This window comes from Hibiscus syriacus, unplaced genomic scaffold (genome assembly GCF_006381635.1).
Source record: "Hibiscus syriacus cultivar Baekdansim isolate YM2019G1 unplaced genomic scaffold, ASM638163v2 tig00112206_pilon, whole genome shotgun sequence".
In the NCBI taxonomy this organism is placed as follows: Eukaryota; Viridiplantae; Streptophyta; class Magnoliopsida; order Malvales; family Malvaceae; genus Hibiscus; species Hibiscus syriacus.
This window is the reverse complement of record NW_024063267.1, coordinates 1,332,583-1,354,752: the sequence shown is the minus strand read 5'-3', so window position 1 is coordinate 1,354,752 and position 22,170 is coordinate 1,332,583. Positions and strand designations below refer to the sequence as shown.

The 22,170-nt window shown below is 35.8% G+C and overlaps 2 protein-coding genes and 1 pseudogene across 7 annotated transcripts in view; 1 reads left to right on the top strand and 2 right to left on the bottom strand.

Annotated features, from left to right (window-relative positions):
- The window catches only part of LOC120175436 (MAP3K epsilon protein kinase 1-like), a 29,037-nt gene extending 21,530 nt beyond the window's left edge, over positions 1-7,507 (bottom strand). For 2 of the 5 annotated variants that reach the window (XM_039182060.1, XM_039182061.1), the window contains exons 1-14: positions 7,215-7,506; positions 6,702-6,836; positions 5,879-5,899; positions 5,509-5,582; positions 5,336-5,426; positions 5,176-5,259; positions 4,598-4,699; positions 4,339-4,470; positions 4,098-4,169; positions 3,046-3,149; positions 2,066-2,168; positions 1,603-1,980; positions 752-1,078; positions 594-641 (exon numbers count right to left, since the gene is read on the bottom strand). In XM_039182060.1, coding sequence (XP_039037991.1) covers positions 594-641; positions 752-1,078; positions 1,603-1,980; positions 2,066-2,168; positions 3,046-3,149; positions 4,098-4,169; positions 4,339-4,470; positions 4,598-4,699; positions 5,176-5,259; positions 5,336-5,426; positions 5,509-5,582; positions 5,879-5,899; positions 6,702-6,836; positions 7,215-7,274 — 1,731 coding nt within the window. In that variant the 5' untranslated portion in view covers positions 7,275-7,506. Of the gene's footprint in view, positions 1-593; positions 642-751; positions 1,079-1,602; positions 1,981-2,065; positions 2,169-3,045; positions 3,150-4,097; positions 4,170-4,338; positions 4,471-4,597; positions 4,700-5,175; positions 5,260-5,335; positions 5,427-5,508; positions 5,583-5,878; positions 5,900-6,701; positions 6,837-7,214 lie in introns of all 5 variants that reach the window. The other 3 variants (XM_039182058.1, XM_039182057.1, XM_039182059.1) reach the window with 2 other exon arrangements.
- LOC120175439 (photosystem II stability/assembly factor HCF136, chloroplastic-like) lies at positions 1,136-21,905 on the top strand. Of its 2 annotated transcripts, XM_039182063.1 has the most exons (10): positions 1,136-1,143; positions 10,877-10,886; positions 17,345-17,695; positions 17,779-18,014; positions 18,594-18,724; positions 19,059-19,191; positions 19,636-19,758; positions 20,249-20,323; positions 20,758-20,873; positions 21,569-21,905. In XM_039182063.1, exons 3-10 carry the CDS (start codon positions 17,350-17,352, stop codon positions 21,633-21,635), a joined length of 1,227 nt encoding a protein of 408 aa, XP_039037994.1. In that variant the 5' UTR covers positions 1,136-1,143; positions 10,877-10,886; positions 17,345-17,349; the 3' UTR covers positions 21,636-21,905. The 2 variants fall into 2 exon arrangements, with proteins under 2 accessions (XP_039037994.1, XP_039037995.1); XM_039182064.1 differs by lacking the exons at positions 1,136-1,143; positions 10,877-10,886 and having other exon boundaries at positions 17,279-17,695.
- Positions 11,129-14,776, bottom strand: LOC120175524 (annotated as a pseudogene).
- Positions 21,906-22,170: the final 265 nt, after the last annotated feature.

Here is a 22,170-nt window from a genome sequence, read left to right as displayed (position 1 = left end):
TAAATAGAAGACTACAAAAAAGGAAGATCCTTGAATTCAAAAACTAGGAAGCAGTATAATATATAATTTTCGATAGAAAGATCTTAAAATTAAAATTTACTTGATTGATTTGCACAAAAAGGATTTTCTAAGATTGAAATCAATGGCAAGAGATAAGCGTAACATTCATTTATAAAGGATGAAAAAAATCAATTGGAAAAAATTTAAGACTCAGAAAAACTAAAAGGTTACAGCAGAATAAAATTAATAATTTCTTTGGAGAAGGAATATGAAGATAGGTTCATAAACATATACGTGGACACTTGCACAGGTTGAAAATCATAACAGAAATAAACAATGTTCAACGTAAATAATGTTGCTGTAAAAAGTTTGGAACTTAAATCATCATTGAAGACAAAAATGCAAAGTACAAGCAACTGCAGATATTTAACAGTATAAAAGTTACTTTAAACCTAATAGAATCAAGATCCAAAACAACAATAGGCATGCAAACCTAATATAATCAAGGGTGGAGTGCATTGCATAAAAAAAAAAAACGAGGTTCCATTACAGAGAAAAGAAGCCAAAGCACTTTCGAAAGAAACATTAGGAACCTGTAGGGGAAATAGGTTGTCAGAGGGTAGCTTCTCATCTCCAAAAACCTGGCCACAACAATACCATAAACAAAAGAAAACATCAAGCTCATACCAGACAGTAGCACATAAACATCATATGCCTAGCATACCAAACCATAGAGATAATTTACACATACCAAACCATCAATGTCAATTACGTCATCCTTCAAAACACCCATCATTAAGCGAAGCAGGTCACCACCTTCATTAGACCGCCCCATTTCCTCTTCCATTTGTTTCTTAGCAATTGTATCCCTTAATTTCTTAGCTAGGTCATTCTTTCCAGTATCAGGCATAGTAGCTTTGCTCACATTAGATGTAGATGCAGATGTTGAAGCTTCGGCTGCACTTTCTGCCAGGTTTTTATCGAATGGATGAAATAAGTCATCCAAGGAAGCATCTCCAGGAGGATCACTAAATCTACTTAGCCCATTTCCATTAGAGATCACTGAAGCTTTCACAACCTTCATAAATAGAATTCAAATTGTAAGATTCCACTTTTACTTTCATCAGGAAACCAAAAAGGAAGGTAAGAAAGATGAATGGTAAAATGATGACAAGCTGGGTACATTGAGCAGTCAAACAGATAGAGCATTACTAGTCAGTAATGACCATTTTCTTTTCTCTCTTTTTTTTGGGGGGGGGGGGGGGAGGGGCTAAAAGATCACGAAACAAAAGAATAAGAAACCATCATTACAAGTTCAATCTGAACTAGAATGTCAAAACAGGCAAAAAGGTAATGAATACATCAATTGATAGTTCCCTAAAACTTTTAAAATTAAAATAACGGCTTATTAGCTCATTAAGCAAAGCATTAGAGTGAAGAAGATATTTCATGGAGATAATTGGCTCATGATGTCATACGAAAGAAGATTAGTTGTTTTAGCCAATGCAAGTCACAACTAAGCATCTACATGGAGAAATCCATCGTATAATCCAGCCAATTAACATTTTTTTTCAGAAACTGAACATTCTGTGAAGCATTTACCTTTTGCAGACCAGCATCCTGAGTTATAGGTCCAAAGCCAAATGATATGTCCTCAAAATCAATTGAACTTCCTTTGCCTCTATGTCCTTTTTCAGTTTGATTTCTTCTTGATTCAGGAGATCCAATATCAGAATTCATCATAACTCCATCTTGAGGAGATATATCATGAAGCTGAGCAGAACCATTGGCAGCTACCGCATTCTTAACAGAGAGTCTACCAGAACTACTGTGTAATGATAAGCTTTCATGAATTGCCAAGGTTGGAACTTGATCTGATAGTAGATCATTGTCTAAATTATTTGCAGTTTCTTCAACTCTATCCTGATAACAAGCCAGCTGATGAGTGACCTCTGCTGATAAGAACTCTTTCCTGGAACCCTGGTGATCAAAGATTACAACTCGATAATGTGATGAAATCAGCATCATCATTGGGAAAAAGGGTTCAAGTTGAAAAGGTTCTCACTGTTTCTGATGCCTCCACTTCCTCCATAGGAAGACTCTCTCCAGCACTCTGATTATCTCCACTAGAGCTTTCTCCATTTGCTGCAATGTCTTCAGATATGTTTCTGCCAAAGGAATAGGAAAAAGAAAAGCAGTGGCAACCATCATGTGATGGAGTTGGAGTACATAAAACACGAATAGCAAGGTTAAAGATGTATTTTGTAGCCAGTCAGCAAACCAACCAAAAAAAACCATGCAACTAAAATACAGAAGTAGAAACACTATCTCAGCAAATGAAAATATAGGGAGAAATATTTCCAATAATTATAGATAAAATTAAGAGTTAAACTCGAACCCCCCCCCCTTTCATTTTGAAGTGCATATATTGCAATAAAGGAGTTGGACTAAAAGGCAAAAAATATTGGAAAATCTTTAAGAACTGCTTGAATTCCAACAAAAAAGAACAGGTAATAAGGTTACAATAGAAACCTTCATAAGCAGACACGTCCCCATAATTTAGTATGGAAATTGAACACTGCAAGCCCATTAAGTTATATCCGGATCAAAAGTCTAGAAAAGGCTGAAAAACCTTAAAATTTGTTGCAACATACAAAATTTTATTCTAGCATTCTGGCTTTCACAACAAACTGCAACCTAAACAAATCATCTCAGACAGGAGTATGTAAATAAAACAAGATGTACAAGGTGAAATAGTGCACTCATATACGTACAATCTATAAAGAATCCATCAACCAACTTAATGTTTGCATGGTTAAAGCATGGTCAAACAAAAATCATAACCAAACAAATTGTCATGAAAATAATGTAGACTAAAATCAATTAAAAGTCTGATTATTTGAACAGCATAATGAATGTAGCTCTCCAGATGATAACCGGGGCTGTGGGACAACCACGCAGCACATAACTTCATGAATGCAACCAAAATCTCATCAAGACAATTTCCAAAACATATTAAATGCAACATATTGTTCTATACATTACCTGATGGTTCCACTATGACGCAGAGACGACCGCAAAGCACGTTTGCAATTCCGTATCCAAGGGTGAGAAAGCAGTGTTTTTGCATCAGGCCTCTGTCTGGCATCCTGAAAATTCAATAGTGCCACTAACACAATAATAAGTCACCAATGACTTCAAAGTGGTCAAGTGAATATTAATAACATTTCAATACAACCTTTTGAACTTAGCAGCCACCATCATATTGGTGGACAATAAATTGAACTTCAGCAGTAACCATACAAACTACGGACCAAGATTGAGGGCCATATATTCCTTAGGTCCCATGGCCTTAGTCTATGAAAATTTAGCATGATGATTTAAATTTCTCAGATTTTGTTGATTTCATTTCATCTTGAGGTTGGCTGCCTCGTAAAGATTTTGTGTTTACAAGAATGTTCTCTTACTCCGGAACTTTTAGAAAGCTATTTTTGCCTTCTTTTTGTTTATTAAGAGGGAGAGAGAGCTTTTGAAGAATTGTAAAAAAAACATTTTTAAGTAGACTAATAATGAATATCTATTTGCTTTTGGTCTTAATAGAGTCCAAATAAAGATCAACACATCTCATCCCCATTAATAAAAACCTTTTAAGGAGCCTTCGGTTGGGGAAATTGGGGCCTTAGTTTCTGCTAGGGAGATTATTGTTAGACTGATTCCTAGGAGCTGTAATTGGGAGGCAGATAAATTAGCTAAGGAGGGGATTGGATGAATGTTTTGAGTTTTATTGATGTAATGTTTTGGGTTTTTATTTTTGGTTGTTTACTGTGTAAGGTGTACTCTTATGTAATTATTGTTTTATCTATAAATTGAGATACTCTTTTCCTCCTTCCGCTAGTTGCCTCTTCACAAGAGCCAACTAAGAGAGGTTTTTAATGAGGCCTCCTATTTCTATCAAAAAATAAATAAAAACCTTTCCTTACTAATAAATTAATATTATTCTGACTGCTCAACCAAGCATGACTCATGGAAAATAAACTTTTGATAAAATCAAGTGATAGTTAAAATAAAATTTGGAACTTCATTTTTCTTCCACTAACCTTCTTAAAGCATTGGCGCAGAAAGTCGGTAATGTCTGGAGATAGGCTGTCAGGTATTGGTGGATGTTCATCCTGCGAGGGTAAAAAAGACATTGAAAAAAATGTGCTTGTTAAAGCATTCTTAAGCGGTAAAATAAGATATGGAATGATTTAATCACTAGGTAGGAAAAGAAAAACAGAAACTCTGAGAAGAATTTACTCTTATGGAAAAAAATTGTGACAATACAAATGTCAGACAAACCTGCACAATCCGATAGAGAGCTGGCATAGGCTGTAGATCATAATACGGAGGCACACATGTAAGGAGTTCAATTACAGTGCAGCCAACACTCCAAATGTCAGAAGCAGCGCATACCCCTGACATTTCAATCACCTGAAATATAATTCAACTTCCAATGTAAGGCATCCATAAACCACACAGATCATACGTGAAAACTTGGAGAAACAAGTTTGACAATTAAAAGCCAAACTCCAATCATAAGTTGGAACCAAAGAACTACCTCTGGGGCCATCCAATATGGTGTTCCAACAACCGAGTGCGTGTTAATATCAGCCTCAGTTAGTTTGGTTGCAACACCAAAATCAGCAAGTTTTACAAGACCCTGAAAAGAGAAATTGAGCTTAAGTTGGGAAGAAACCAAGAGAATCCATTCACCCCAAATGAAGACCATCAAAACTAACTTGGACACAAAATTATATGACAAAATGGCATGGTGACTATAACAAATCCGTGAACAAGCAGGGCCACCAAGGTTTGGAGCAATAAATTATGGCAACAATTCAGCAGCCCACAGGTTTCCCACTCTTAAAAGAAACACTTAGACTTCATTTATATTAGCAAATTTCTAACTCACCACATAAGTTGCCAAAGTACAAGGTAATATGTGAATTAAGTGGACCAAATTCAATTAGCCATTAATGCCCCACAAATAAGGAGTTCATATGGTAATGTTCTCTATCTCTGCTTCCGTACTCAAATTTATAGAAAGAGAATCATTATATATAACTTATATGAAATAATAATAATAATAATAAAATTCTCTAAGGATAAGAAAAAATAAAATAGCTATTAGGTTACCTCTTTAGTTGTCAAAATATTTGCACCCTTAATATCCCGATGGATGACACCTTGTTCATGTAGGTAAACCAAGCCTTCCAAAACCTGTTTAACAAGTAGTTAGCATATCCATATGATACTTGAATAGGGAAATGAAGCAGAAAATTACAGAAATACAAACCTGGGAAATATAAACAGCCACCAAGGATTCTGGAAAAGGCCCAAATTTATTGGGTTTGATAATGTTAGCAAGAGAACCATTCTCCACATATCTATTAAAATGTGAAACAATAACTATAAGTTTCTAATATCTCAGAGAACATGCAGTCGCAACGTAAGGTTTCTATTTCTTACTCAAGAATTATATGCAGATGAGATTTTGTCTTCGATGATCCAAGATACTTCACAATGTTTTTATGGTTCAAATTCTGCAAAGAAGCTCAAATTTTAATTAAACATCAGTAAGATACTGACCCTTTATACCATGAATTCCAACCAGCAGCAGACAACTACATCAAAGATTACCAGTAAACAACAAATAAAGGACAAGAGGAAATTAAAAGGATTAATAGTCACAGACAACAGGCAATAAGACATCTTCAGCACACATATGGCAAACCCATATATCAAATAAGCAAAAGAGAACTATGACGTAGCATCCATTTAAGTAGAAGAAGCATAAATAGATTAATAGACCCAAAAAACAGTTAAGAGAGGGAGTTACCTTCAATAAATCAATCTCTTGCTGAAATGTTAGCCCGTTTCACCAGCCAAGTGTATCCAAAAGAAAAAGGCAACTTGTCAGCCAAGCTAACACAAAAGAAACTATAAATAGTAAATGCATATCTCAGATATAACATTCTATGGACCAGATATAAAATTTTATATTCATTTTGCATGTTTATTACCTAATTCTTTTGAAATGTTGGGAAAATATATTAAATAGGCTGAAATTATAACCTCGAATAATCAATGAAATCTGAATAATAATAATAATAATAAATACAGCAGGTTTCATAGTAACAAGGCAATTTTATTGACAAGGAAAAATTTACAAGTACTCTAAAATCAATCAATAAGTCCTTGGAAGATGTTCGGAGACTAAAATCCAATCCATTCTCCTCGTTGATTGCAACACTATGGCCATCTGTAGTAAAATGCAACTGAACGTTGCTGATCAGACAAATAAACTTAAATAAGGCAAGTCTTATTTAACTTGGATACAAAACATGTAGCTTGTCAATATAAGGTTAAGTATATCACTGATGTTTTTATCATGAGAAAAGAAGTTCCTTATTAAAGAAACTTAAAAACACGCCAACCAACAGAAAAGCTACATATTCAAACACTCGTCCATCCATCAGAATGCCTTGAAACAATTGGGTTGCAAAAAGTAAAAGAACCTGACTGTAATTTTATATATGGAAACATAACCACTAATGAACTGACCCTAATCTAGCAAGCCATCTTACTAAAAAACCCATGCTAATTCTAAGTATGCGCAAATATAGAAATTCCAGGGCAAAAATCAAATAGGAAAATCGAACCATTATAATATTGAGATCCTCCTGTGCTATATTCTCCAAAGATACTTGTTTAATCGCAACAAAGTCTCCATTCTCCAAATCCAAACCTTTGTAGACGCGTCCATATGCACCTTTTCCAATTTCATCTCCAAGCATCTATATATAAAAAACCAGAAGACAAAATCTAAATTTCAAAATACTTCAAATGTTTCTCAGATGTGTGCTCAACTCCTATAAAAATTGATTCACTGAAGGATATAAAAAATAACTTAGATTCAGCTTGCCAAAGAGAGCTTAAAACAACCAAACAACGGAAAAGGATGATTGAAAGTGCGTAATTCTTTCATTTATCCTCCCCCCCTCCAATTTGTCATCAACTCACTGAAATAAGTGACATTTGACTAAAAAAAACCTTCTCATCTTAATTTTCATTAGCATTCTACTCCTTTCATCCACTCAATTCTACAACCGACCAAAACAGTAATCAACAGTAACTCGAGGAAAAACAGATCGAATTATGGAAATTAGACTCACGTATTTGTTGTCGAGAGTTTTGGATTTATGAAAAGCAGTTGAAGGTGCTTGCCGAGACATTACTATGACCTTAGTGTATATTCTTCCCCTGCTGCTGCTGCTTCTCTTCCCTTGTTTTCTGTTGTTTTAAGAGATGACAAAGGCAATTTTGGTCAGTCTTTTAAAAGAACCCTACTAGAAGAAATGCTCCATCTTTTGACGACAAAAAACTAGGGTTTAGAATCGCAGGAATCCAGCGGCGAGGCTAGAGCTCCTGAGAGGCCAAAGCCAAAGGGAATTCAAATGAAAAGAAAAGGGCAGAGAAACGAAAAAAACAAGAAAAATAAAGAAAGTGAAAGAAGGAAAGAGAGAAGGGAAGGACCAATAGGAAGACTTTTTACACTATTTACTAATTGGCTTAGGCATGGATAAATGTATAAATAGTGATTTTTTCCTCATTTTTCATAAAAAATAGAGAAACTAGTCCATAAATTTTGTAAATTTCTTAATTTAGTCCCTAAAAGTTTTTTTTTATCACATTGAACTTTGAATTTAGACTTTTATTATTTTGATGACGTATCATTTGATATTATGCAATATAATTTCAAAGTGTTATTTTATAAAATTAAATAAAAATAGGGAAAATTGTCAAATATAATAAATAATGTAGATTAAAAATTATAAGAATCTAATTGAAAAATAATAATGTTCTAAGTGAAATGAAAAAAATATAAAATCACATAAAAATATAAAAATAAGGAAGAGATGATACTTTGTCGTCCCTCTTGAATCTTCGTTGATAGAAAATTTTATTTTTGGACATCGTTCGACTTTAGGGATTAAATCATTTTTATTAAGAAGAGTAGTTCCCATCAACCAAACCAAAGAAAACAATCGAAGTCAACTGTAATAAAAGAAGAGGAAGAAGGAGAGATGATCAGAGGCAAAGGAGAAATGAGGGTAGGTGAAGGGGTCGTGAAGGAGGAGGCGAGAAGGGAGGTAGAAAAAAAAGACAATAAAAATTATGAAGGGAAAGAGATAAAGAGAGGACGACCAACCGATCCGGTTATACTTGATTATCTCGGTAACATCGTCTTCCAAATACCAGTGTCACGACTATGGCTAGCGCTCTCCAGCCTTCACACATTTCCTCGGGTGAGGCTGTTCGAATGGCGTGCGACACGTGAAGCTTTGCATGTTGGTTGACAACTTTATCTGGCCCGGGTAGTGCAACAGATGAAACGGTGATGCATGCTTTGCGAGACTGCCGGAAGTTCAACCTATCTTTGCGACAACCAACCTTCCATCGTTTGTGACTTCAGGGCAATTCCCTTCCTGTGGTTCGTGGTTCGAATACTTCTGGAGCCTCTTCCATCACAGAAGTTTATATCTGTCGTGGTGGTGTTGTCCCAAATATGGTATCGTCGAGACATTTTCATTCATGAATAAAAAAGACTGCCAGGATGGCATCTGGTCACCTTCAGTAGGGCAGTGCGAATCGAATACACAAATGCAAACAATGTCTTTTTTATAGGAGGATCTCCATCGTCGGCTACTAATCACTCACTGCTGGTTAAAACCTCCCACCGGTGCTACTAAAATGAACGTGGATGGAGTATGTCTCCTCCGGGGTCAATGGTAGCAAGTGCTATTCTAAGGGATTCTGATGGATTTGTGTTAACAGGCCGGGCAACATGCATCGAAGGTCCTCATAATGCTAGTTACATAGAAACTCATGCAATTTGTTATGGGATCCGTCTTGATGTGGAGTTGGATTTAACACACATAATCTTGAATACATTATATTTAAGAAAATAAAAAACAATTTATATTATTTTTAAAAACAGTCAATCAGGGTTTAAAGATGACATTGATAGCACAAAATGTTAAAATGCCACATCAGCTTCAAGTCCATATTCAAATTTGATAAAAAAAATCAGGCGTCAAATTGAAAAAAAAAAATACTAAGATGAAGTACCAATTCATATATTAACCCTTTACAAAATAATAGAATAACTTTCACCCTACTCCATATAAAATAAACATATATTATTTTAATATTATAACTTTAAATTAGATTAAATATTATAATTGAATCTCAAAAATCATATTCATCATTAAAATAATTGAGATCAAATTAAACCCAATTAATTTAAATAACAATATATAAAAATTTTATAGCATATAGCGAGCTGGCTGACATGATCTTATACATAACTATTTTACACAACAATAATGAAATTAAATCTATTTTCTAAAATCAAAATCTCTTATTATGAACAAAAATTTTCTACTTCCTCTATGTGTTTCTCTTTGTGTCTCACTAATAAGATTTTGACACGTATATTTTTATTTTTACGGCAACACTAGGGATGGCAAACGGGCAGGTCGGGTGCGGATACCCCCATCCCCATACCCACCTACTATTTTTCAATCCACCACCCGCCCACCACCCATGATGGTTACAAATTTTCAAATCCACACCCGCCCACACGGGTACATTTTCAAATTCATCCCCACACCCACTACCTACTAGCGACATACCCATCTAGACCCGTCTGACAACAAACTAATGAGATGTTGGAGTTGATTCCCAAACAGTTCGTGATGGGGTAGCAACGCATGCTTCAATTTGTCAGATGAGTGGCTCTACGAATGTTATGGAGACAGATTGTAGGGAGCATGTAGTCGTAGAGCTGGATTGTTGTGTTGCTTTCGATGTTAAAGCTCATAGTGCGCCTAATATGGGTTTTGAGGGGCTAAAGAACATGGAAACTGCTGCTTTTGATGTTAATGCTTATAGTACGACTAATTTGTGTTTGGATGAGCAGCATGGGCTAAAAAATATGGAAAGTGACGTAGTTACTGGAATTATGAGTTTAATCAAAGAGCCGAATATTTCCCTAATTAAATACCAGATTAAAGACTAAATATCCTTAATATTTAGTTAAATTATATGTTATATATTATATAATATTAAAATTTATAAATTAGTCTCTAAAATTACACCTAAATTCATAATGGTCCAAAATTTAATAGATATTTAGCTGGGCGGGCGGATGTGGGGCGGGCGGATGCGGGGCGGGTAATGTCTCAAACCCATTACCCGCCCACGACGGGTACCACTTTATAAATCCACACCCGCCCACTACCCGCTAAAATTATACACATCCCCGCTCCAATTGGAACGGATGCGGTGCGAAATCCACGAAACTGTACCCGCTTGCCATCCCTAGGCAACACATGTAATTTTCTATAAAAAAAATACTTTCCTTTTGACTTCATCTTCTACAATCTCTCATTTATTTATGAACTTAAAAATAAATTTTAAATACAAGAAAATGATAATTAGTACATAATTCTCAATTTTCAATTCAATAAAATAAGGGTAAATTATGTATTTAGTATCTAAATTATTAGTTTTGGTTTGTTTTAGTACCTAAACTTTTTAATTTTTTCAAAACCATATCTAACGTTTAGTTTTCATTTCATTTTAATACCTCGTCATTAAAAACTTAACACGTTTAGTATCTAAACTATCAATTTTAGTCCATTTTAGTACCTAAACTTTCATTTTTTCAAAACTTAAATTTTGAACGGGTATTAAAATCAAACAAAAACCAAAATTTTTAACGGTGTGTACTAAAATGAAATAAAAGTTAAACTTTATATATGATTTTAAGAAAATTAAAAGTTTAGGTACTAAAAATGATCAAAACTATAATTTATATATTGAACACGTAATTTACCCTAAAAATAAACCCACATTACTAGAGTTAAAAGATGATTTTGATTGAATAATTTCCAAAATTATCATTACAAAGTATACAAAATCATATTACAAGCAAGTAAATTACAATTTTTCATCATATTCTTTTGTTATTATGTAATTCACAGGTATATTTTTATCTATCCGTTTTAAATCGAGATTAATCTCACCAAGTTGTATATAGTATGTTAATGGCCTGCAGACCTTCTTGAATGTAAACAAAGCTGTAGTCTGCACCGGGCTTCAACACCTTAACCCATTGTGGAAGTTCATACGTGTTCTTCGCCGGAGCCGGAGTAAGACCCCATAAAGGCCCCCTCAGATCTTCCACCGCCACCTTCAAATCCGTTATCGTTCGGCTTTCCAGATATGTTCTTTATTACCACCTTGTGGCGGTAGTAACTTGTTTTCCCGACGTTCCATGTGTTGGTAATCGAGTGCAGGAACTTAACCGGTGAGCCACCTGCAGAATATTTGCAAACCCAGATTATAAGAATTTGCAACTAAATAAACATATATATATATATATATATATAGGCTAAACTCTCGAGATAACGTTCTCGAATAAATTAATTCACGAGATAATGCACTCCTCAGATTAATTGCTCAAATAGGGTGAAATCTACAGTGTTGGTCGTAGGTCGCCATGCCATCCGAGCGACCTACTAGGACGCCATGTCTTCCCAGCGAGCTATGAGAGAGATTGCATGTGTCATGCACGTTCCAACACGTTGGGCATCCGAAGCTATCCGACCGAGGGCATCCGACCGAGGGCATCCGACCGAGACCATTCGAGCGAGCTATGCGAGGGCATCCGAGGGCAAGAGAAATCACGCGAGGAGCAGGAGGAGTGCATGGCGACCTACAAGGTCGCCAGGAGTGCATGGCGACCTACTAGGTCGCCAGGAGTGCATGGCGACCTACAATGGGAAGCTGCCACGCCGTAGGTCGCCCGGAAGGCATGGCGACCTACGGCCAACACTGTGCAATTCGCCCTATTTGAACAATTAATCTTTGGAGTACGTTATATCGTTAAATAAAAAATTCGAGAATATTATCTCGAAAATTTTACCTATATATATATATATATATAACGAAGTCTTTGTTTTTGGTGTTCATTTTTGTTGTATTCACCTGGAGATTTTGTGCTAGGAATCGTTGTTTCCGGTTGATGGTTGCCTCTGGATCGTTGGGCGGCTGTTGGTCGTTTATGGTTTCCATATAGGCTTTCGAGCTTAGAGAAAAGGCCGACAAGCGGTGCGGTCCGGGAAAGTGTAGGCTCAGTTTGCTCATAATCGGAACGATCATCGTTGAAGTCATCGTTTTGATCCGGTCCGCCCACCAGTGCTCCGTAAACGATGTTCGGATCCGCTTCGGGGCGGCAGTACCAGTCCTCAAATCCACCACCGCAACTCACTAAAGAAGGAAGAGCTGAGATCGAGGCAATTGAAGCGCCGCGGTGGTGAACGTGGATCGGATATTTCGATCCGTAACCTACCAAGTTGCTCATTGACATGGGGTTTTTGCCTAGAATGTAGTCGGCTTGTAAAACAAATCCATGTATTTCAAAATTCGTATCCATGTGAGCATTTGCACACATATGTTGTGGATCGAATATTTCGATCCGTAACCTACCAAGTTGCTCATTGACATGGGATATTCTATGTCAGGGTACGAACTTGAACTTATAAAATTTTAGGGATAAATTTAAACTTATAAAATTCTGAAATACATAAAAAATTACACATGTGAGCATTTTGCACACATATGTATATGCATACAGGGACGAAAATATATTTTCATTAAAAAATACATAAAAAAATTCTGAAATATATGATAATTTTAAAATTTTAAGGGGTGCGAGTGCGACAGCACCTCCTAAGTCCATCCTTGTACGTGTGTGTATATATATTACCTGTGACTTAGCAAAGCTTAGAACTTCTTGAGGTTGAATTTGGCCATCAGGACAATTGAGTTTAGCATTTGCTGCAGAGAGATAATCAGAGTATACAACAAGAAGAAATGATGCTGCTGATGCATATTGCAGATTGTTCCATTCACGAACACACATTAAACCTCCTGGTTTACAAATAAAACCACATAAATCATTTACTTTTTTTCATAAAAGGACATGCATACATTCATACATACATACCAGGGGTGAGAAGTACATTGTAGCCATCATTCTTTTGCAGGCAAGAACAGGCAAAGTAATCAATCTGCTTTGGCCTGATATTGCTTTAGTGTTGAAGTGTATGCACCTCCTTTTTGCTCCATCAGCACCTGCAATGGCGCCACCAATCCTTAACTGCCTACTTTTGTGTAATAATTACTCGAAGCATCGAATATAATACGGGAAAATCGAGTTTACATTTGCATCCAGAGATGAACCTAGGCAGGTGGGTGGGGTGGTCGCCCCCTTAAAAATCTAAAACTATCATATATTTTAGATTTTTCTTTGTATTTTCTATCGAAAATCTGTTTTCGTCCCTCTAATTTTTTTTTTCAACCCTCCTGAAATTTTATAAGTTGAAGTTTGCCTCCTTATGCACCCGTCCCTGTTTGCATCATTCGAGTAATAGATGACAGGAAAGCAAAGAATAGATTAAACTCGAACATCTTTTACCTTTGACATAAGGATTTGCACACCAGCATACTTGTTGTCCCAAGAGAACTCTTGGACTGCACATCCCGTTCCTCCCATATAGACAGCATTGTCCACGACGTACTTCAGATATTGCTCCTCGCCGGTTGCTCGGAATAGCCAAGTCGCAGTCCACAACAGTTCATCCTTCAAAGAAAAAAAATCATTGAGAACAAAGAACATCTGCACATGATAAAGGAATGGGATGAACAAAGATAATATATTACTTACCGAATAATCGGACATTTATAAAACTGCTTAGCACACTGGATGGAACATCGTATAGGCCTCTAAATCTATCAGCAAACGAGAAAAACTGCGAAGATCGATCGAAGATTGAAACGTCGGTGAAAATGTGTACTAATAGAATGATATAATGGGATTATTAGATGTTTGTTTACCTGCTTGGAATGGACTAGGAGAAGATCCGAGTAAGAAGAGTTGTAATTAAGGCTTGAAAGCTATAGCAGCAGCAGCCGTTTCACCAGCAAGGTCCGAGCCTGGATGATTCTGGTCGAGCTTGTAAGCCGTTCTCGGGGTCGTCATGTCTTCTGCACGCTCCCAACAGTAGTGATCGGAGTCCCCATCGCCAACCTGATCGAATCGCGGATCATCATATTAACAAAACTCTGGTTTCTTACGATGTTGTCTTAACAAAAAAAAATTCCTACCTGTCCCCATAGGACATTAGGTTGAGTGTGAGCCTTGATGAAGTAATCCGTGCCCCATCGTATCGCCCACAAAGTATGTCACATTTGGTTCAGATCAGTGATTCCCTTCCTGTATTCAATAGTTACCCATGCGAGCATCGTAACCGTAAACGCCATCGGCAACCAGAACTTCACATGATCCCCTGCATCATAGTATCCTCCCACCAAGTCCTCCAACATTATCATCCCATCATCATCATCATCACCAAAACAAGTTCGAACACACACATGAGTTCTTACTTCAATCTTTTCAACTTACCCCTTGAAGAGAACCATCCTCGAGGCCGGAGTCACCTCGCCACTTGACGCGCCGGTCGAGCGGAAGCTTACCCGACCTTTGTGCCTCGAAGAACATGAAGGTCTTGTCAAGAGCATCACCGTAGTTGAACTCGGCTAGAACAATGGAGGCATGAAATCCCAGCAGGATAAAGCAAACACCTAAGCTCATCAAGTTGATCATGATTAGAAGAAATGGACCAAGATTGAGCTTAAACCCTGAATATTAAGACAAAAAATATTTGTCCGAAGTTGCCTGTGAATCTTTGCCTCTCATTTCAACATTGCTTTTATAGTAGAGATTTAATGCGGGAAAAAACATGTTTGAAAATTTGCCTGAATTTGATTACATGGTTATAGTTGTAGCCTCCACGTTTTATTTCCAACAACCAAGTAGAGCTTCTCACGTTCTACATTATAGTTTATAATTGTACGTGCGTGTAATATATATATATATATATATGTATGCTTGTACCTATATGTATAAAGGTTGACAAATAATGCAATGCAATATTCCTGACCGGAAATCAAGCGTTTCAGATAGCAAAATAGGCAGCCAACTTTCGGACAAAACATTATTAGGTTTCTAAACTAATTTAAATGCATGTTTAGTCTTAATCCCAAAAAAATGCATGTTTTAGTCAACCCTTAATTATGTATTGATTTGTTGCGACATTCTTTGGATTTCTTGCTACGTTAGACCGATACGAATCTGTATTTTTCTATATTATCATTAGGGAATGAAGATTCTTTTCTAGTTCGGATGTCTCTTTTGGAGGCTGCATCTTGATGTTTTACACTGATTTTCTTTAATGAGTTTTTGGATAAAATAAAAAAATAATTTATATGAATATGATGATTAGGGATGAGTTTGACATGAATATTATGAGTTTTGATTTGACAAGATTCTATAGGTATGCTTTTAAAATAGATTTGAGTTCGAGTCGATGAATATAAATTGCTTAATTTTGAAATGAATATAAGTCCTGGAATTATAAAATTTAAGAGGTTAAGACTTAATTTCACTAATTTTAAAAGCAAACAATCTTAGAATAATTAAACCATAAAAATTGAGAGTCAATGTTAAATATTTTTAGTTTTAAAACTAACACAGCACTGTAAAATAATTTAACTAAAAAAATGAGAGAGACGACAGCTTAATTATAAGTGATTTAAACTATAAGGTAAAAGATATAAATATCGAGAGTTATCGTTGTTTTATTGAGTTATTTGACTAAGGTTATTTAAATTGGATGTTAATCTGTTGATTGTAATATAATAAAATTATATTTTAATGATGTCTACTGACACCACTATCACTTTCAAGTACCGACTCGACAACATAATATTTCAAGTATTGGTTCGATGATATAATGTAAACAGAGTGTTGACCCACAAAATATAACTTAAATGCTTCTGGAATCATATTTTATCATATCATAATCAATATATTAACATCTAGTTTAATCTGAATCTAGTAATAGCTAAATAATTAAGATTCAAAATTTATTTTATATTTTTATAATTTAGAATCGAATCCGAATTTTTGAATTTGTATTCATATACGTATATAAATATAAATAATAATTATCTGAAAATATTTATAGGTATTTACTTCAAAAGTATATTGAAAAATAATTTTAATATTTAAAACTATAAGCATTAAATAAATATTCATACTATTGAATACGCAATGCAAATTGCAATCCTAAGACTATCGAAGTTAGTGATAAGGTGAAATTGATTCAATAGGCTATGTGGGTAAAAAGACGTTCCATTATTGGGAGTAATCAAATCAGAAGGAATATCCAATACCGATCGCAAAAACCAGATATTAGTTATTGTAAAGTAAATATTGATGGATCTAGAAACCCGAATAATAGAGGTGCAACTTGTGGAGCAGTAGCTAGAAACTATAAGGGTAATTGGCTATGGGGATTTGGCAAGAAAATAGGTCAATGTACCTTATTAGAAGCAGAACTCTGGGGAATTCACGAAAATTTAAGAATGGCGTGGATGAAAGGAGATAAAAAAATAATTGTAGAATCGGATAACAAGGAATCAGTAAACCTGATAAACAATGAATATACCGAACAAAGATATCCAACTATACTTCAACACATAAACATTCTGATCAAAAGAAATTGGGAGATAAAGATTCAGAACATACTGACGGAGGCCAACTGCGTCGCATATTTCATTGCCAAGCTAATGAGGAACCAACAAGAGGATACGGTCTTTCTGCACATTTACCCTAAGAAAGCTGAAGAGCTAATGAGAGAAGATACAACAGGCTTCTAAGAGTGGCTTAAAATTAATTAGATATTTTTTAAAATTAATTTGAAATTTACGATATTTATTAGAGTGATTTAAAATTTATCGTAATCAATTTAAATAAAAAAATATTATTTAGATAAATTTATCATTTAAATTTAAATGTATAAATTCATTTTATAGTGCAATATTTATCGTCGTATATCTCAAAATAAAATCTAAATTATTAATAGTTTAATTCTTTTATCCGCTTTGATTATTGGGTCAAGTGATAATGGCAGGCTTAGCACAAAGATGGTATTGGATCTGAATTAGAATAATGCATTATATCCAGTAAGATTTTGACGCTCGAAATTGCCCGCGTAGCCGTTGATAATCGACTACCACTAACCACCATTCCGGATAAGAAAAGCCGCACAAAAAACAACACACACTGACAAAAAACCCAGAGCTCTCCATCGCAGCAAAACGAAGCGATCAACAATGGCAGCAATGACCAATCTTCAAGTCACTGATTGCTCTTCTCTCTTCGCTCTTCGCCTTCCCCACCGCCCCTTAACGCTGCCCCACTCGCGCTTCATCGCCAAAGCTTCTCTCCAACAACCCCACCACCGTTCTTCTTCTTCTGCTTCGCCGCCGTCGCTTGTCAACCGGAGACAGATCATATCTCAAACGGCGTCGCTTTCGCTTTCCCTCGCGACTCTCTCGACTCTCCCACCGCCGGTCAAGTCGGAGGAAATTTTGTCGGAATGGGAAAGAGTCAACCTTCCCATCGATCCCGGTGTTGTCCTTCTAGACATCGCCTTTGTCCCCGATGACTCGAACCACGGTACTTCTCCTTTCTTTCAATGAGTATTTAACTTCTTATTTATGGGTTTTGTTTTCTTAGTTTGTTTTTGCTTCTTTTTAAAGGATTTTTGCTTGGGACAAGGCAGACTATTTTGGAGACAAAAGATGGGGGAAATACATGGGTTCCACGTTCAATTCCTTCAGCTGAGGATGAAGATTTCAACTATAGGTTTAACTCTATTAGCTTCAAAGGCAAAGAAGGCTGGATTGTTGGTAAACCCGCAATTTTGTTGTACACTTCAGATGCTGGAGAAAGCTGGGAAAGAATTCCATTAAGTGCTCAGCTTCCCGGAGATATGGTCAGTCTCTACCCCACCACTTGCACTAAGGGACTTAAATAGCGGTTGGGTATCAAAATAGTATCGGCTATATAACGGTAGCTGCTGCGGCCGACATTGTTTTGTCGAAAATTTCAGTGTGAAGCGGATTCAAACCTATAGCGGTGGTTTGCAGCCGCAATTTAGTGGCTAACGGCCAATTGCGGTAATACTGGACCGCTATTTCCGTAACTTTTTGATTAGGGATTTTTTTTAAAACATCCAACAGTTCTTTGCGGCAATTAAAATTATTATGTTTTACATAAATTGTGTAATTAAAAAAAATAATGACCGCAGTACCCATAGTGACTGCAATATTAAATGCAAGGCGACTGCAAATTTGTGGGTAACCGCAATTTAAATCCCACCTTTTCACCATATTATGCATTTCATTTTCAAGTAATGGGTGCATGTTTTGGTGCTTTTTTCGCATTAAATTTAGATGTTATTGTCAATGTATTTGCTAGCATTTGAACTCTGGAGTGTGCATATGTGGGAATATGGCTATTCTAAAGGTCGGTGATTCAAATGACTTGAATTAAATCATCCGGGTTTGTGCAGGTATATATAAAGGCGACTGCTGAAAAGAGTGCTGAGATGGTGACTGATCAAGGAGCAATATATGTTACATCAAACAGGGGCTATAACTGGAGAGCTGCTGTTCAAGAAACTGTCTCGGCTACTCTTAACAGGTGTGTGTCTGTCTAAAAAAAAGTTTAAGTGCATTGCTGATTCAGATAACCATTGTTGTAGAGGGTTTTATAGTATGAACCAATGAAACAAAAGTTTAGATATTGAAAGAAGTATATGTTTTTTTGTATGCAGTACATAAATATGATCATTGCTTTCATGTTCATCTTTATGTTGATGTGCTCCATCAAGTTTGTTATAGTATTATCGTACGCCCTTAACCAATTGGATTGCCATGAAATTAAATAGGCAACATACCCTTTCTGTGAAGAACTTCCTTAAGATTATTAATTGTATGTAGGGGAAACTACTTATATTGCTCTGTTACTTCTTCAGAACAGTTTCTAGCGGTATTAGTGGGGCAAGTTATTACACGGGAACTTTTAACACCGTGAATCGCTCTCCAGATGGACGATATGTGGCTGTCTCAAGCCGTGGTAACTTTTATCTTACATGGGAGCCTGGACAGGTATAAATCCTTCTGCATAGTTGCTTTCAGAGGATTTAAGGGAGTTGCCTCTCTTTTGAGATCTTCATACAGTCATACTATATGTATGTATGCAAAGAAACATAAAATATTATTGCTACATAGGGGAAAAAGAAAAAGTAACCGGAGAATGCTTCCTCATAACAGATATTGTTAAAAGTTGAAACGTACTGCTGGAAATGCCTCTATATGTTCTTCGGCACATTACTGAAACTATTTCATCATCTTACTCATTCCTCATGCATGAGTATGATTGATTTTTCATCGGTAAGATGCGAGGTCTCATGCACTTCTGTTGCTAAAGGTAGTGGACAGCCTTTTAGGAGCAGAAGAATTTGGTCCTAATGTGTGTTGTTGCTAATTATTATTCTGGTTTTTAATTAACCGTATGCAGCATACTTATTAGTACTCTCTTATATTTTGCAGCCATTCTGGCAACCACATAATAGAGCAATTGCAAGAAGAATACAGAACATGGGATGGAGGGCCGATGGTGGTCTTTGGCTTCTTGTCCGTGGCGGAGGACTTTTTCTTAGCAAAGGAACAGGGGTAAGAAAAGTGATAACCTTCCTCATTTTAGTCATGTAAATGTTTAAAATGATTCTGAAGAAACTGTAAAAATAAGATACAATTTCATAAATAACTCCTCAATTTAGCATGGTTAATATGGTGAAAGAGTTGTCAACTTCCTAGAGGCTGAAAACCATAGGCTAGTTCTCATGTTAAAATGTGACTTTTACCATTTTACTAGGCTTAGGAAGAATGCAGAAGTCGGAAAACTGAAAAACATAGGTAACCCTTGAAGGTTTTCATTTAGGACATTGAAAAAACTAGCATGATTGCTTCTAAAGGATGTAATTTTTCATGAATGTAATTGGCTGCTAACTTTTTTCACCACCTTTAGTAATAAATTTAAAATACTTTCATCTGATATTCTTAATACAGACCCTATCATCTTGTTTGGTTCATGCTTTTTAAATTGGCACCGATACCTAATTCTCGTCATTATTTTTGTTCATTTTAATTTCTGATGTTCCAGATAACAGAAGATTTTGAAGAAGTCCCTGTACAAAGTCGTGGCTTTGGCATTCTTGACGTTGGTTATCGATCGGAGGTAACTATTACATCCTTAGATATTTGCCACACTGTTTTATCCAATTCTACAGTGTGGCTTCAAGGGAATCTGGATGAGCAATTGCAGCATCAAATTCCTGTGTTACTGGCGGAAACCTAATGTGGAAACATGCCCATGCATATTTGATGCCATGCAACTCACGTATATGTTGCATATTTCATGCATGTATGTGCACACATATGCTGGCATATCCATTGATGTGAAATTACTGGTTTAGTACACGATATGTGCATAGCAAGATGATAGCATTGTGAGCTATATCCCATCTAACAGATTACATGAATAATGCACTGGCACCTTGTTCCGAGGGTGCGATCAAATTCTATTCTAAGGCTTCTTTCTATAGTGGTATAGGCTTTTCCTTTTACCCTTTTATATTTCTGAACTGCACTAACCAAATTTTGATTGTATAGGATGAGGCTTGGGCAGCAGGGGGCAGTGGGGTTTTGTTGAGAACTACCAATGGTGGGAAGAGTTGGACCCGTGACAAGGCAGCTGATAATATTGCCGCTAATCTGTACTCAGTGAAGTGAGTCTATTCTTACTAAAAACTACTTTGGTTTTTTCTAAGTTATTTTTGGGTTAACTTTCTACTGCTATTATCATTACGATCTGCTATGATCCTTTGGTAGTTAATATTAGATCTTTTTAATTTCATCTCGTAGTAAACTTAAACCAGTGACCATGACCGAGGCATTGATGAAGTCAAGCATGACTTCCAGAAAACCTTCTCCATGCAAACAAAGTCAACTTATGGCTTAATAGCTTGAAGTGAAGAATTTTATGTTTAGGGGTTAGGATAAAAGATTATCAAATTCTAAATCTTTGAGGGTGCCAAAACTGGTTTTTAACCATTTTAGAGTTCAACAACTGTTAAAGCAACTAGAGGAAGTTTGGCATATTTCTAACCCAAGAAGCATCTATCTTACTTAAATGTGTTCAACATGGGTATGCTTAACTGTTTCTAATTTTTCCACGTGTGCTGGACATGGGTTTTTTTTTTTTTTTTTGCGAAAAGTAAAGAATCCGAATAACACAAATAAGCATTATTCTTAGTTCAAGCTTACAGATTAAATGCCTACCCCAATTCATGGTTTTCAAACTGAATCACAACTAAACTAAACTGAAAAAAGGAAGCAACATTAGATGTCCAATGCCTATTTCCCCTAAACCCTTAAAGTTTCTTAGCTTTGAATGCAATTGATATGGTAATCTTCTATGCAGGTTTATTAATGACAAGAAGGGATTTGTGCTCGGTAATGACGGTGTCTTGCTCCGGTATCTCGGATAAAGCTGTTATCCATAAACGGTAATCAGCTCGATTTTTATCTATTAATATCCTATATACCACATATTATACTCGTAAAACAAAACTTACGAGTTCATGGTGAACACTTTGCAGTAGAGAAGTTCATGGCATTTGCATTTGCATTTGAATTCTGCAGGTGCTTGCAATTTTGTATAGCTGATTTACATTACTTTCTTGGTGGTGATATTAAGAGGGAAAAAGAATTTCCATCAATGTGATTATGTTTTCTTGTCTTTGCTTCTCTTTTTAGTCGATATGATTAATATATTTACAACAAAATGGTGTACCTGTTATGTGAATGCATTCAAGAAAGTACTATGATGTTGTATCCAATGTATTCATACATGTGTATTGGTATGTGGTATTACTATAGTCCTCTAAATGCATGAAGCTTGGGGATAACAGCAGGTCGGGTTGGCTAAAAAACCGATATATATATATATATATATATATATATATATATATATATATATATATATATATATATATATATATATATATATATATCGAATTTAAA

Excerpts from the sequence above, each read along its gene's own strand:
- LOC120175439 (XM_039182063.1), top strand. The coding sequence starts at position 17,350 with ATGGCAGCAATGACCAATCTTCAAGTCACTGATTGCTCTTCTCTCTTC. Across the intron at positions 17,696-17,778 it reads CCCCGATGACTCGAACCACG|GATTTTTGCTTGGGACAAGG; the intron begins GTACTTCTCCTT and ends TTCTTTTTAAAG. Across the intron at positions 19,192-19,635 it reads TTACATGGGAGCCTGGACAG|CCATTCTGGCAACCACATAA; the intron begins GTATAAATCCTT and ends TATATTTTGCAG.